The following is a 15,590-nucleotide window of genomic DNA, read 5'->3' on the forward strand; positions in this document are numbered from 1 at the left end:
ATGACCCAGAATTTTAATTCTAAAGTAAACTTTGACCTTTCTAATTTCCTTTTTCTCCAAGACCCCTTACTCCATGGGAAATATTTTTCTTTGACTCTGCTGCAGCCTTTTTTTTCTTCCCCCCTTCAGCTGTGCCTACAGCATGTGAAAGTTCCTGGGCCAGGGACTGACCCTGTGCCATAGCTGCAACATGAGCTGCTGCAGTGACAACACTGGATCCTTAACCCACTGCGCCACAAGGGAACTCCTGACTCTGTTCTTGAATTATTCCCTCTGATCTTCCAAATTAAAGGATTTTCTAGGGATCTGGAAAATAAAGGTTAAAATCAGAATCATAGCACCTCAGAATCTGAAGTGATTCCAACATTTTAATCCTCTCTACAATGTCTATACTAAATGGCCTACATATAATTGAATACACTTTGTGATAGCTTCCACCTCTAGGCCACAAAGAATAAGTTTAACCCCGCTTTTAAATGAAAGCTCTTCGACTATTTGAAGACTGCAATTTTGTTCACATAAATAAAATCTTATCATTTTCAAGCAAAATTTCCTCAATTTCTTTTCTCTCTCTTTTTTTTTTTTTGGCTGCCCTGCAGCATATGCAGCTCCTGGGCCAGGGATCAGATTGGAACCACAACTTAGACTTAAGCCACAACTGTGGCAAGGTTGGATCCTAAACCCACTGTTTGGGGCTGGGGTTCAAGCCCTCATCCCTGGGCTCCTAAGACTTGGTCAATCCCATTGCACCACAGCAGGAGCTCCCCTCAGTTTCTTTTTCTTTTTTTCTTTTCTTTTTTTGTCTTTTTGCCATTTCTTGGGCCACTCCCGCAGCATATGGAGGTTCCCAGGCTAGGGGTCGAATCGGAGCTGAAGCCGCTGGCCTACACCAGGGCCACAGCAACGCGGGATCCGAGCCACATCTGCAACCTACACCACAGCTCACGGCAACGCCGGATCGTTAACCCACTGAGCAAGGGCAGGGATCGAACCTGCAACGTCATGGTTCCTAGTCGGATTCGTTAACCACTGCACCACGACGGGAACTCCTCCCCTCAATTTCTTTTAAATGTTCTCAAAGTGACCTGATTTGTAATTCTTTCACCATCCTGGTTGATCTCCTGTAAAAAGCTTTAAGGACATCCTTCTTTAAGTCTAGTCTTGAATATTACTAGAGAGCAACTTGAAAGTTAAGAGCCATGTACACTGAAACAAAGAAGAGCCAAAATTCAATAAATGTTTATTGATTGGCTGCCTGAACAAAACAATTCAGGGAGTTCCGTTGTGGTTGCAGTGGAAACAAACCTGACTAGCATCCATGAGGATGTGAATTCAAATCCTGGCCTCTCTCAGTGGGTAGGGAATCCAGCGTTGCCATGAGCTGTGGTGTAGGTCACAGACTCGGCTTGGATCTGGCATTGCTATTTGACCCCTAGCCTGGGAATGTCCATATGCTGCAGGTGTGGCCCTATTAAAAAACAAACAAACAAACAAAAAAACAGTTCAGGTGAAAAGTCTGGTTAGCTCAGAAAAGAGTGGGGTTTGGCAAAAAAAAAAAAAAAAAAAAAGTTATCTAACAAAATCTGTGTAATTTATAATCTTTCTTTAACATCTTCATCATAATCAGAACAAAAATAATTTAAAAAACAGACTGCTGAATAATGCTACACGGGTAGGGCTACGAGACTGAATTTTTTTTTTTTTTTTGCTACACCTGAGGCATGTAGAAGTTCCTGGGCCAGGGATCAAACCCTCAACACAAGTGTTTCCATTGTGGCTCAGAGGGTTAAGAACTCGCAAAGTGTCTTTGAGGATGCAGGTTCAATCACTGGCCTCACTTAGTGGGTTAAGGATCTGTCATTGCTGCAAGCTGCAGCGAGGTTGCAGAGGCGGCTCAGATCTGATATTGCTGTGCCTATAGTATAGGCCTCCGCTGCAGCTCCAATTTGACCCCTAGCCTGGGAACTTCCACGTGCCATCAGTGTGGCCATAAAAAAAAAAAAAAAAAAAAAAAAAAAAAAAAAAGACCAGACAAACAAAACCCAAAAACCAAAATACTTTGCCATAGCAGTGACCAGAGCTGCTGCAGTGACAATGCCAGATCCTTAACCCCCCTGTACCACAGGGAACTTCCAAGAAGGCTGATTTCTGATAAAGATCCAACACTTGTGCTGATCCATCATCTGGACCCTGTAAAGCCTGATGTGGCTGACTCGGATTAGTAAGTACTATCTGGTTCTACAGAACAAAGCCCATAATTTGTGCTTTAATCAATTAAACAAATTATCCCAGAGCACAATGAAAGTTGCCCAGATCTGAACATCACCAGTTTTTCAGCTAAAGTCCCATCTCTTGCCTTTTTTTCATCCTCATCTGCAGCTTTCTTGAATTCATGTTCAAAGGAGCTAGCTAGTTCATTGAAGAGTCCCACCTCTTCACAGTTCTTCAGGAATCTAGTCGGAGTAGGAGTTTGATCTGTAGACATGGAAAGAAAAGGAACCTCTATTTTAGTTTTGACCTGAAATTAAAATTTGAGAGTATATAGGGAACACATTTTTATTCTTCTATTTGGAGAGAATCTCTGTGTTAGAGCAAATTTGCTTTTATGGAGCCCTAGTAAGTAAAGACTGCTGTTAGGCCACCAGAGGGTGTCTGTGCTGTGCTGCCTCAAGGCGAGCAGAGGGAAGACGGAACAATGTTTTGCTGTGCCACATCTGTGTAACTGCCTTTTTCTCAGAAGCCGGTTTCAGCTCCCTCACCCTCAAACAAAACCAAACCACCTACCCAGGTGGACTCTGTACAACTTTCAGGCTGGAAAATCAAGTCGAGTTAAATGACATTTTCTTTTTACACTCACCCACTGCTAGGTCTGAAGTGAGCAGGTATAAGAAGAGGGATGTTAAAATCTGATGAGAAGAAACTGAGGATCAGATAGCTGAGTCTGCTCGCTAAAGCTACCAAGTAAGAAAGGGTGCCCTGTCTTTCAGTGGTCACTGAGGTAACCTTCTAAAGGCATTCTAGACAAATCCAGGGGCTGGGGAACAAGACAGCGAGATCATGAGCTAGCAAAGGAAACTGCAAACAATAGAGCTCATTTCACAGAGACCTGGGCTCAGGGCAAATTCCGGAAACCAGGATATTTAGATTTAGATTTGCCAGCCAAAATATCCTCTTGGGGTCTCCGCACAAATCTCTCCTCAGCACTTGGGAAGAGAAAGGCTCCTCGTAACCCATGGGAACTTTTAAAACAACTTGAATTTTGGATTTGATCTTCTTTCTATCCTGTTTTTCTAGTTTTTCTCCCTTAGGTCAATTGACTCTTGTTCCCTGGTCCTAACTCTATTATGACGCTTTTCCTTGACATGGTAATCACTTCAGGGATTCATCTCATACTCCAAAGCACTAAACTGAATGATTGGAATAGAACAATGTTTAAATGGTATTTTCAGGAGTGAGATCTGGGGTTAAAATTGCTCCTTCTAGTGTGATCAATTTGGAACAGTCCAGTGGGATTTTCCATGGAAACAACATAATTTTTTCTTTTTTTTAAACAAAACCTCTTCTGAACCAGAGTGTTTGGAAAAATTACCACTACCTCCCAAAATAGTTTTAAAAGGTTCTCTGGCAGCTTTCGTTGGCCAACGATAAAGCCACTTTCCCTCCATCCCTGGGTGAGTGGAGGTAATATTCCCTTATGTTTAGAGAGTACTTCACTAAGGGCACAGAAAAAAATCACAACTCAAGTGGAACAGGACAGGGCAGCTAAGGGCATGGCTATGGCAGAAGAGGGCCGTTTGAATCTCTGATCTGAGGCTCATACAAACTTCTCCCATTCCTGAACGAACAACCAAACAGCCAGAAAAGTGTATAAGAAAACTCTTAGCCTGCTCTGATGATTCCAAAAAAAAAAAAAAAAAAAAAAAATCAACAGGTGTTTACTGAATACTTTCTGTGTTTTGCTGCTATATATGCATACACCTGTGTTCATCTTTGGCGGAGGGGGAAAGAGAAGCATAGGAGTTTTAGCCAAATATAAGACATGATTCTTGCCATAGAGAATTAAGAGAATGTTTTTTAGTTGAGGAAATAACACTAATATAGTTGAGTAGATACCATGGGGCTAGGTTATGGAAAGCCTGAAAACCCAAGCATAAATAGCCCCGGAGGTCTTCTGTGGTGCAGCACATTAAGGATCTGGCATTGTCACTACTGTGACTGAGGTTGCTACTGTGGAGCAGGTTTGATCCCTGGCCCAGGAATTTCTACATGCTATGGGCATGCCTCCCCCACCCCCAAAAAAGCCTTGGAGGTCACTGTGGTACAATGGGATCTGTAGCATCTCTGGAGCATTGGGATGCAGGTTTGATCCCCAGCCCAGTAGAGTGGGTTAAAGGATCCAGTGTTGCCGCAGGTGCAGCACAGATCATACCTGCAACTTGGATCTGATCCCCAGCCCAGGAACTCCATATGCTGCAGGGCAGCCAAAGAAAGAAAAACAGCCTTATAGTAAAATAAAATAGGAAGATAACAACAGATTTTAAGCAGGGGAGAAGAGTTTAAGAAAGTCTGGATTTTCAATAGAAGGTGAGATGGATTAGAGCAAAACACTAGTCAAGGAGGCCAGCTAGGAGACAATGGAGGAATTCAAGCATAATGACAGTGGATGGGAGGAAGAACAGGAAGGAACAGAGCAGTCAGAATCTGAGGAAAAAATAAAACAACTCAAGATTTTGAGAATACTCTTATCACTGAGTAACAAAGGAGAGGAATTGGTCTAGGGGACAAGAAGGTAAGATCAGTTGCTGACATGAAGATATGAATGACAAAAAAAGATATCCAAGTTAAGTGTTCAATAAGGGGTTGAAACACATGTGACTTAGCAGGTCTTAGAGACAAGAGAATCACTAGCCTAGATAGGACATCAGAAGTGTGCAATGGGGTGAACACTGCAAAACAGAATGAAAAGAGCAACAGGAAATCATTTTCTCTCCCTGGGACGGTCCTGTATTAATATTTCTCACCACTCCTGGAGACACAGCATAGGCCCTTCCACCTATTTAGAATAACCCCTCCATCTTGACAACCATGCCCCATACTTACCTCTTTCAAACATCTCTCCAATCAATTTCACTTAATACTAATTCTCTTAGTATTGATACTGTATTATTCACTTGGACTTGACTGCAAAAACTAATTTTTTTTCATATCTATATGCCCTGACAATAAATTTAAGTATGTGTTGCCTACATATGTGTTTACATCCTATCCATTCTTTCCGAGGCTTTTTTTTTTTTTTTTTCTGTCTTTTTGCCTTTTCATGGCATATGGAGGTTCCCAGGCTAGGGGTCTCATCAGAGCAGTAGCTGCCGATCTACGCCACAGCCACAGCAACACCAGATCTGAGCCGCGTCTGCAACCTACACCACAGCTCACGGCAATGCCGGATCCTTAACCCACTGAGTGAGGCCAGGAATCGAACCTGCAAACTCATGGTTCCTAGTCGGATTCGTTAATCACTGAGCCACAACGGGAACTCCTCCTTCAGGCTTTCTTAAGGTTCATCAATGACAATGTCCCCAACTCAGGTCTTCTTCCCAGAATTACAATCCACAGGCTCCTAGCAAAGTGCCTGGTGCATGCAGTAGGTATTCAACAAACACTTGCTGAATTAGTAAGGAACAGGAGATCTGTAGAGCAAGCCAGCTTTTTCATGTATGAAAGTATGGGAGGAGGGTTTTTCTCTTTCCTTCTCCGTGTCTCCAGTAGCATTTTAGTTAGTAGTACTTAGAGAAATTGTGCCTTACCTGAGTTATTAGCTGATATAATAACTACCAACTAAATCCCCTATTGGTTTAATAATGAGGTAAGCTTGCTTAACTCAGGCTAAGTCAGAACCCCTCATTGGTATTAAAAGAAAAAGCCCACTTTGGTTTGCATGTCTGTCTAGCACAGAACTGCTGCACGATTTGAGAGCAGCTGCTGAGAATGCTCCCTCGAGAATGGCATAGGTGAGCAAGACAAAAATCTAAAACAACCGGGGAAAGGTTTCAGGTCACCCAAATTGGCTTAGAAAAGTCCCACTGAGTAAATGTCTTGTTTGCTCTCAGTGGTGTCTGGGTTCATAAAGGGAAGTTGAATTTACGAACTGACAGTTTGCCTGCTAGGGGAAAACTGACACCCGGTGGAAGAGAAGCAGCCAGGTTAGTTCAGCTTTCTTGCTTTCTTTTGTTCACTCCTTCACTGTGGGTAGGGAGAAAAGTTAAAGGCATCTTTTGCTTGTAAATCTTCTAAAGTCTTAATAAAAAGAAGGCAAGGAGGGAATAGACTGAAAAAAGCTAAGACAAAACCTCAACACACTGACCCTCTAAAACTGCAGACCCCAATCTTGTATTAAAAACTGAGAACAGAGGGCACAATAGAAACTTGGGAGCTTTCAGTGTTCCTTTTTCCTGATTAAATGCAGATCACATAAGGGCTCTTAATGGGAGAAGGGGAGTATAGCTCCCAGTACATCTGGTCCCTGGTATTAATCTTAACTGTCTAGTGATATCAAGGCACGTGGCTTCTGGGGCAGCAAATACCTGCAATGATGACTGAGTCAGTTCGGGCTGGGCCAAATTTCAATGTCATCTCATGCTTGTGTTTATGAACTGCCAGGTGGTCCTCATTTGTAAATCTCTGAAACGAAACAGAAACAGAGATGTGAAAAAAAAAAAAAGAGCGATTCAGTGCCCTTCTAAAATGTCCTACCAAACATCCTGCAGTCAGGTTGGTCCCTGGAAATGGAACTGGAGAGGGAATGAAAAGGAGAAAAAAAATGGAAGTGATGGAAAAGGAGAGGAAAAGGAGATGGAAAAAGAGAGTAAAAAAAAGAAAATAGGAAAGGAGAAAAGGAAACACTAGAAGGCTGGGAGGAGAGGGGAAGGGGAAGACTGTAATATCAACTGCTCTGAAATATCAGGTCCAAACGAGAGAAATGGACAGACTGTTGGTGAAGTGGGATCCAGGCAGGAGGCTCCAAATGAAAAAAACATGAAGGCAAACTCATAGTAAACAAGGGGAAAATAATTTTTATTAATAATAATAAAGAAAGGAGAAGGGAAAGGCTGGGCACTAGCTGGTCATCACGAAAATAGGAAATTCAGAATGAAGCTCTCCATGGCAGGGTTGAATTGGACTATTTATGAGGGGGCTAACAGGGAGATAAATTATGCAGGATTAGGAGAACCATTTAACTTCCTGGCCTCCACAGTGCTGCAGCAGGCGCCTGCCCAACTATTTGGCTCAGGGTTTTAATGAGCCAGGATGGAGCTGTAGAGGACAGAGGCCCAATGGCCAGCAGTAATGGCACACACCAGCCCCATTGGCCAAATGCTGTCTCCCTTTATCAGGCAGCCCGCCTGGGCTCCATCAGCCATAAAGGGGCCAGTGCGATGCTGCTGGCTATATAACAGCAGAATAAAAATGCAAGCAAAAAAAATTTTTTTTTGTTAGGGTAGGGAGAAGCCCATAAGCAGGATGAGGGAAGGGGGAAAGGAGATGGTACAGAGAGTTTATTTATTTAGGGGTTTGGGTGAAAGGACAATGAAAATGTGAGCCTAGATCTACCTCAGTTTATGACTGGGTAAGACAGGATTACTGGACAATAATTTATGCTCCCACCCCTTCTAAGGGGGAGGTGAAAGGAACAGATGAACAGCAGTAATTCAAAAGAATGATACTCTCAAAATTCCCTTTGAGGCTAGCTGGCCAAGTTCCTTCATTAAAACATGCCTGCAACACAGTAACAGCTTGGATGCTGCAGTTTTCCATAGCTCCTTCACTAGCCAGGCTCTGAAACATGGTTCTATCTGTCTTTTTGTTTCTAAAAATAATGATTGGTTAGTCCTCTCTTTTCATTCTCCGCCTTAGATCCATACTTCCTACCAAAACTATACCTTTAGCCCTCTTCCCACAGCTTTTGACTGCAAGCCAAACAGACAGGAGATGGCCACATCCTAGCACCTACCAAGTCAAGAATGCAACACTGAACTGTTTGAATCCCTTTGTTTTATTTAAAAGTAGCTTTCACCAAATTTGCTCTGAGCTCTGTCCTAACTATAGCCAGCTTAAGACCTAAAATACTTCCAGGCTAGGCATATAGGTCTGAAGCATAAAAGGAATTTTCAATTAAAATTATGAAGAATCAAGAAGTAAAACAGTCCAAAGAAGACTACCTGCGTGGTTTCCAGTGGATCTGGGATAGAACTGAATAAAGTGAGGGGATATTTAGCCAAGAACTTTCATTTTCTCTACTGTTGATTAACCATAGGCATCAACTTTCTCAGTCACAGATTTCCTCCTTAAGTAAAGAAAGGTGGGGGGTTCCCACTGTGGCTCAGTGGTAACGAACTCAAATAGTATCCATGAGGATGAGGGTTTAATTCTTGGCTTCACTCAGTGAGTTAAGGATCTGGTGTTGCCATGAGCTGTCGTGTAGGCTGCTGATGCAGCTTGTATCTGGCATGCCTGTGGCTGTGGCGTAGGTCTACAGATACAGTTCTGATTTGACCTGGGAGCCTCCGTATGCCGTGGGTGTGGCCCTGGAAAAAAAAAAAAAAGGTGGGGGTGGGGACACAGTCTGTTAACCAGGGGTAGAATATGTCTAGGTTAACAAGTCACTGTGGAGGATCTGGGATTACTGGGTATTTGGTAAAAGAAAATGAGCAGAACTAGTCTATAACAGAGGAAAAACATCATTTTACAGGGACAGGAAGGGAAGTGGATTAGACAGGGGTAAACTTTCAAAATGTACTGGTAATGTTATAACAATCTTTTTCCAAAAATATGTTTATAGACACTTTAAGTAACTTGAAACATTTGGCACAATGTTCTAGAATATAGAAGAATGACTTTCAAGCAAAAAATCCTTTTCTCCTTTCAGAAATCTAGTTTGTTCAAAACTGCTTGAAGAAAGATTTTACTTCTTTTCGTTTTTTTTGTTTTTGTTTTTGTCTTTTTGCCATTTCTTGGGCTGCTCCCGTGGCATATGGAGGTTCCCAGGCTAGGGGTTGAATCGGAGCTGTAGCCACCGGCCTACGCCAGAGCCACAGCAACTCGGGATCCAAGCCTCGTCTGCAACCTACACCACAGCTCACGGCAATGCCGGATCCTTAACCCACTGAGCAACGCCAGGGGTCGAACCCGCAACCTCATGGTTCCTAGTTGGATTCGTTAACCACTGAGCCACAACAGGAACTCCTGAAGAAAGATTTTAAACCTCCAGGTTTTGCTCTTTTACAGTTTTAAAAGCACCCCCCCCCTTTTTTTTTGCTTTTTAGGCCTGCACCCGCAGCATACAGAAGTTCCCAGGCTAAGGGTTAAATCGGAGCTGCACCTGCCAGCCTACACTACAGCTATAGCCACAGCAACACCTGATCTGAGTGGCGTCTTCGACCTACACCGCAGCTCAGCAGCTCACGGCAATGCTGGATCCTTAACCCACTGATCGAGTCCAGGGATAGAATCCGCATCCTCATGAGTATTAGTCGGGTTTGTCACCCGCAGAGCCAAGGTGGAAACTTCTGTATGGTCTTAATTTATCTTGTTTGTCCTCTAGCTCTTGTCCCTTTCTGCTGTACTTCCCCCATTCCCTTCCATGGTATACCCCATTCCCCTTCAAACTATTTATTTTTTCCAAATCAAAAGCTGGGGTCTGAAGAAGGCTGAAGGTGGCTGAAGGGATCTCCTACCCATCAGCATCTTAGAAGGTTTGATAACTTGTCAACATGGATAGAAAAAAAAAATGATTTTTATCTTCATTAAACTCTTTAACTGAAATTTAGCATTCCTAATTCATAACAGAAATTGCACATATTTTCATATCACATTACAGTTATTACTGGTATCTCAAAATAGCCTTTCTACTCATCACTATTTTAAAATTATGATAGTCAACATATCTGCCACTAAAGCTTGTTATTTAAAGCATCAATCGGGGAGTTCCAGCTGCAGCTCAGTGACTTAAAAAGTTTTTTTTCTTATTAGGGCTGCACCTGTGGCATTTGGAAGTTCCCAGGCTGGGAGTCAAATCAGAGCTACAACTGCCAGCCTACGTACGCCACAGCCACAGCAATACAGGAGCTGAGCCATATCTTCATGCGACCTATGCCACAGCTTGCAGCAATGCCAGATCCTTAACCCACTGATCTAGGCCATGGGTTGAACACGCATCCCCATGGATACCGGTCAGTTCCTTAATCCACTGAACCACAACAGAAACTCCCTGATTTAAAAATATTCTGGAGTTTCCTATGTAGTATAGTGGGTTAAGAATCTAAATGTAGCAGCTTGGGTCTCAGCAGAGGTGCAATTTGATCCCTAAGCCTGGCGCAATGAGTTAAAGGATAAAGGATTTGTTGCAGCTGTAATGCAGGTTCAATCCTGGGCCCAAAAACTTCCACATGCCTTGGGTGTGACCAAAAAAAAAAAAAAAAAAAAAAAAGAATATTTTTCTGAGAAAGGGTTCATAAGCTTCCCCCAACTACCACTGGGGGTCATGACACCACAAAAGTTAAGAATCCCTCTTGACTAAATCTGGTAGTACTTGTCAGAGGAAGAGGAGCCAAAAGGGCAGAATTTTTAGAAGCAGGGCACTGGCTTGGTCTTTGTTCTGGTTATTTCTTTTTCTTTCTTTTTTTTTGGGGGGGGCGGAGCTGAGCCTGCAGCATGCAGAAGTTCCCAGGCCAGAGACTGAACCTGAGCCATAGCAGTGAACTTCCATGTGGCACACCTGTTACCCTAAAAAGCAAACAAACAAACAAACAAAATCTAGCTCTCCTATTTGTGTATGTGTACGTATATATACACACATATATATATAGCTTTTTAGGGCTGCACCTGAAGCATATGGAGGTTCTCAGGCTAGGGGTTGAATCAGAGCTGCAGCCGCTAGCCTACACCACAGTCACAGCAACATCAGATCCAAGCCTCATCTTTGACCTACACCACAGCTCACAGCAACGCTGGATCCTTAAACCACTGAGCCACTGAGCAAGGCCAGGGATCAAACCCGCAACCTCATGGTTCCTAGGTGGACTCATTTCTGCTGTGCCATTATGGGAACTCCGTATTTGTTAATATTCTTAATGAGTCTTCCTTTGTTCTTCAGTCTTTACGTATGACTAAGGTTTTAGCAAGGAGCCACTCAGGGAACATTCACATTGGCTGTAGGGTAAATAATGATAATTTTCAGTAAATGTGCAGATATTAACTATCTCCAAGACAATTGAGGGCTGATATCATTCAAAATGGGGGCTGAAGAATTTGACTCATACTGGATCAGGAAAGCAGTTTATATGCTTTGGGAGGAGATCTGAAAGGTAACACAAATTTAGAGTCTTAACTGCTCAAGTAAATGAATCATGACATTCTATGGGTTGTCTTTGTGTGTGTGTTTTAATGGTTTCCTTTGCTGTGCAAAACTTTTGAGTTTAATTAGGTCCCACTGGATTATTTTTGCTTTTACTGTCATTATTCTAGGATGTGGATCAAACAAGATGTTGCTGCAATTTATGTCACAGAGCATTCAGCTTTATGTTATCCTCCAGGACTTTTTATAGTATCTGGCCTTACATTTAGGTCTTTAATCCATTTTGAGTTTATTTCGTGTATAGTGTTAGAAAATGTTCTAATTTCATTCTTTTACAAGTAGCTGTCCAGTTTTCCCAGCACCACTATGGAAGAGATCATCTTTCCTTCACTGTATGTTCTTGCCTCCTTTGTCATAAATTAGTTGACCATAGGTGCTTGGGTTTATTTCTGGGCTTTCTATCCTGTTCCACTGATTTACATTTTGGTTTTGTGCCAGTACCATACTGTTTTGATGAGTGTAGCTTTGTAGAATAGTCTGAAGTCAGGGAGCCTGATTCCTCCAGTTCTGTTTTCCTTTTTCAATATTGCTTTGGCAATTTGGGGTCTTTTGTGTTTCCACACAAATCTAAAAATATTTTGTTCTAGTTCTGAAAAGAATGTCATTGGTAATTTGATAGGGATTGCACTGAATCTGTAGACTGCCTTGGGTAGTACAGTCACTTTGACAATATTGAATCTTCCAATCCAAGAGCATGCAATATCTTTCCTTCTGTTTTGTGTCATCTTTGATTTCTTTTATCAGCATATTATAGTTTTCAGACACAGATCTTCTGTCTCTTTAGGTAGGTTTATTCTGAGGCATTTTATTTTTTTGATATGATGGTAAATGGGATGGTTTCCCTAATTTATTTTTCTGATCTTTCATTGTTAGTATATAGAAATGCAATAGATTTCTGTGTATTAATTTTGTATCCTGCAACTTTACCAAATTCATTGATGAGCTCTAACAGCTTAAGACAACTCACAGAATGGGAGAAAACCTTTGGTCTAGTCACCAAAATATACAAACAACTCATACAACTAAACAACAACCAAAAAAGCAACCCAGTTGAAAAATGGGCGGCTAATCTAAATAGATATTTCTCCAAAGAAGACATACAGACAGCCAGCAGGTAATGAAAAAATGCTCAACATCACTAATTATTAGAGAAATGCAAATCAAAACTACAGTGAGATACCACATCGCACTGATCAGAATGGCCATCATTAACAAGTCTACAAATAACAAATGCTGGAGAAGGTGTAGAGAAAAGGGAACCCTCCTACACTCTTCATAGAAATGTAAATTGGTACAACCACTATGGAAAACAGTATGGAGGTTCCTTGGAAAACTAAATACAGAACTACCATATGATCTAGCAATCCCACTCCTGGGCATATATCTGGACAAAACTAGAATTAAAAAAGATACATGAACCCCTATGTTCACTGCAGCACTATTCACAATAGCCAAGACATGGAAACAACCTAAATGTCTATTGAAAGATGAATGGATCAAGAAGATGTGGTACATATACACAATGGAATACTATGCAGCCATTAAAAAGAATGAAATAATGTCATTTGCAGCAACATGGATGCAACTACAGATTCTTATGCTAAGTGAAGTCAGAAAGAGAAAGACAAATATCATATGATATCACTTATATGTGGAATCTAAAATATGACACAAATGAACCTATCTACAAAACAGAAACAAACTCACAGACATAGAGAACAGACCTATGGTTGCCAGGGCGGAAGAGGGAAGGAGTAGGGTCGACAGGGAGTTTGGGGTTGGTATATGCAAATGATTACATTTAGAATGGATAAGCAATGAGGTCCTACTGTATAGCACAGGGAACTATATCCGATCTCTTAGGATAGAACATGATAGAAAATAACATGAGAAAAAGAATGTGTGTGTGTGTGTGTGTGTGTGTGTGTGTGTGTGTGTGAGAGAGAGAGAGAGAGAGAGAGAGAGACTGGGTCATTATGCTATACAGCAGAAATTGGCATAACACTGTAAATCAACTATATTTTACTTTTATTTTTTTATGCACCAAGGCATACGGAAGTTCCCAGGCTAGGGGTTGAATCGGAGCTGTGGTTGCCAGCCTACACCAGAGCCACAGCAAAGTGGGATCTGATCCATGTCTGTGACCTACACCACAGCTCACGGCAATGCTGGATCCTTAACCCACTGAGAGAGGCCAGGGATTGAACCTGCATCCTCATGGATACTAGTCAGGTTTATTACTACTGGGCCACAACAAGAATTCAACTATAATTTAATTGGGAAAAAAAAAAGAATCAGGACTTGGCATAAATGGGAGAGGGAAAGTGTTATATGCTAATTTGCACCCAATCTAGAGACCAAGATGATATAGATTTGCCCTATCCAGTATGGTAGCCACCGGCAGTACATGGCTATTGAGCACTTGAAATGTGACCAGTCCAAACTGAGATGTACATCTAGGGGGAGATCCTGTCGTGGCTCATCAGAAACAAATCCAAGTATTGTCTATGAGGATTCAGGTTCGAACCCTGGCCTTGATCAGTAGGTTGGTGATCTGGCGTTGCTATGTGCTATGGTGTAGTTCACAAACACAGCTCAGATCCCAAGTTGCTGTGGCTATAGTGTAGGTTGGCAGCTGTAGCTCCAATTTGACCCCTAGCCTGGGAACCTCCATATGCCTCAGGTGCAGCCCTACAAAATAAAACAGAACAAAACAAAACAAAACAACACAACACTAAGTTTTGAAGACTTAGTACAAAACAAGAAAAAGAGATTGTAAAATACCTCATTAATTTTATTTTTATTACAAGTTAAAATGATAATTTTTTTGGATACTAGGTTAAATAAAATACATAACTAAAATTAATTTTGCTTGCTTTCACTTTTTTCCCCTCTTTTTAGGACCAAACCTGCGAAATATGGAAGTTCCCAGACTAGTGGTCAAATTGGAGCTACGGCTACTGGCCTACACCACAGCCACAGCAATGCTTAACCCACTGAGCGAAGCCAGGGATCAAACCCGTGTCCTCATGAATACTCGTCGGGTTTATTACCACTGTGCCACAAGGGGACCTCCTACTTTTACTTTTTAATGTGGCTACTAGAAAATGTAAAATTACATATGTAGCTTACATTTTTGTGGTTTGCACTATATTTCTTTTGGACAGCTCTGATCTAGATGACATGGTCAAAGATCTAATGGAATTTTAATCATGTGCCAAACTTGATTATTTCCCCAAACCTATTCTCTCTAAATACAGTTTAGGAGTTCTCACTGTGGCTCAGAAATAACACACCTGACTAGTATCCATGAGGATGTGGGTTCTACCTCTGGCCCTGCTCAGTGAAGGACCTGACAATCCAAATGCCACAGATGCAGCCCTGAAAAGACAATATATATACATATGTGTGTGTGTGCGTGTATGTGTGTGTGTGTGTATAGTTTATTTGTTTATACTATATGGCAGTGGTTTTCAAACAGGGGCAACTCTCTCTCCCAGGGGATATTTGGCAATGCATGGAGGAATATTTGCTTGTCACAACTGAGGGATGCTACTGAACTCTAGAGGACTGATGTCTGGGATGCTGGTGCATATCCTGTAATGCACAGGATGGTTCCCCAAAGCAAAAAAATTATCTGACTTAAAATGTCATTTGCCTCGGTTGAGAAACCCTGCTACAAGGTAACAGAGAAAAAGAGAAAGAAACAAACAAAAAAAGGGGGCTGTTTTTTAAGTCTCCCTTGCCAAACTGCCAGCACATGTTTTTGGATCTGAAACTTGGAAGGAAAAACACAGGCAGAAAACTCCCAACCTCATTTCATAAAATGGCTGATGTACTACAGATCTGCAAATACTTAGGACAGGGAAATTGGGAAGATGGAGTCAGAAGGCAGTGTAATTAGGAGAAGAACAGACTAAACACGGAATTCTCATCTCTGCCTTGTTAGTAACAAAGAAATAAGACAGAAAAAGCAAATCCAATCCTGCTGTGTAGCACTGGGAGCTCTGTCTAGTCATTTATGATGGAACATGTAATGTGAGAGAAAAAAATGTATACATGTAAGTGTAACTGGGTCACCATGCTGTACAGTAGAAAAAAAATATATTTCTAAATAAAAGATTAAAAAACACCCAATTTTGGCCACTTTTGATTTTCAATCCCTAGTGGAAGAAAGAAA

The 15,590-nt window shown here is 41.7% G+C and overlaps 1 protein-coding gene across 5 annotated transcripts in view; it reads right to left on the reverse strand.

Annotated features, from left to right (window-relative positions):
* Window positions 1-15,590, reverse strand: part of ATF7 (activating transcription factor 7) — a 112,342-nt gene that overhangs the window by 24,560 nt on the left and 72,192 nt on the right. For 3 of the 5 annotated variants that reach the window (XM_005652573.3, XM_013987090.2, XM_013987072.2), the window contains 2 exons: window positions 6,582-6,678; window positions 2,357-2,475 (listed from right to left, as the gene is read on the reverse strand). In XM_005652573.3, coding sequence (XP_005652630.1) covers window positions 2,357-2,475; window positions 6,582-6,678 — 216 coding nt within the window. The remainder of the gene's footprint in view (window positions 1-2,356; window positions 2,476-6,581; window positions 6,679-15,590) is intronic. The other 2 variants (XM_013987080.2, XM_013987086.2) reach the window with 1 other exon arrangement.

Source organism: Sus scrofa, chromosome 5 (assembly GCF_000003025.6).
Source record: "Sus scrofa isolate TJ Tabasco breed Duroc chromosome 5, Sscrofa11.1, whole genome shotgun sequence".
NCBI lineage: Eukaryota > Metazoa > Chordata > Mammalia > Artiodactyla > Suidae > Sus > Sus scrofa.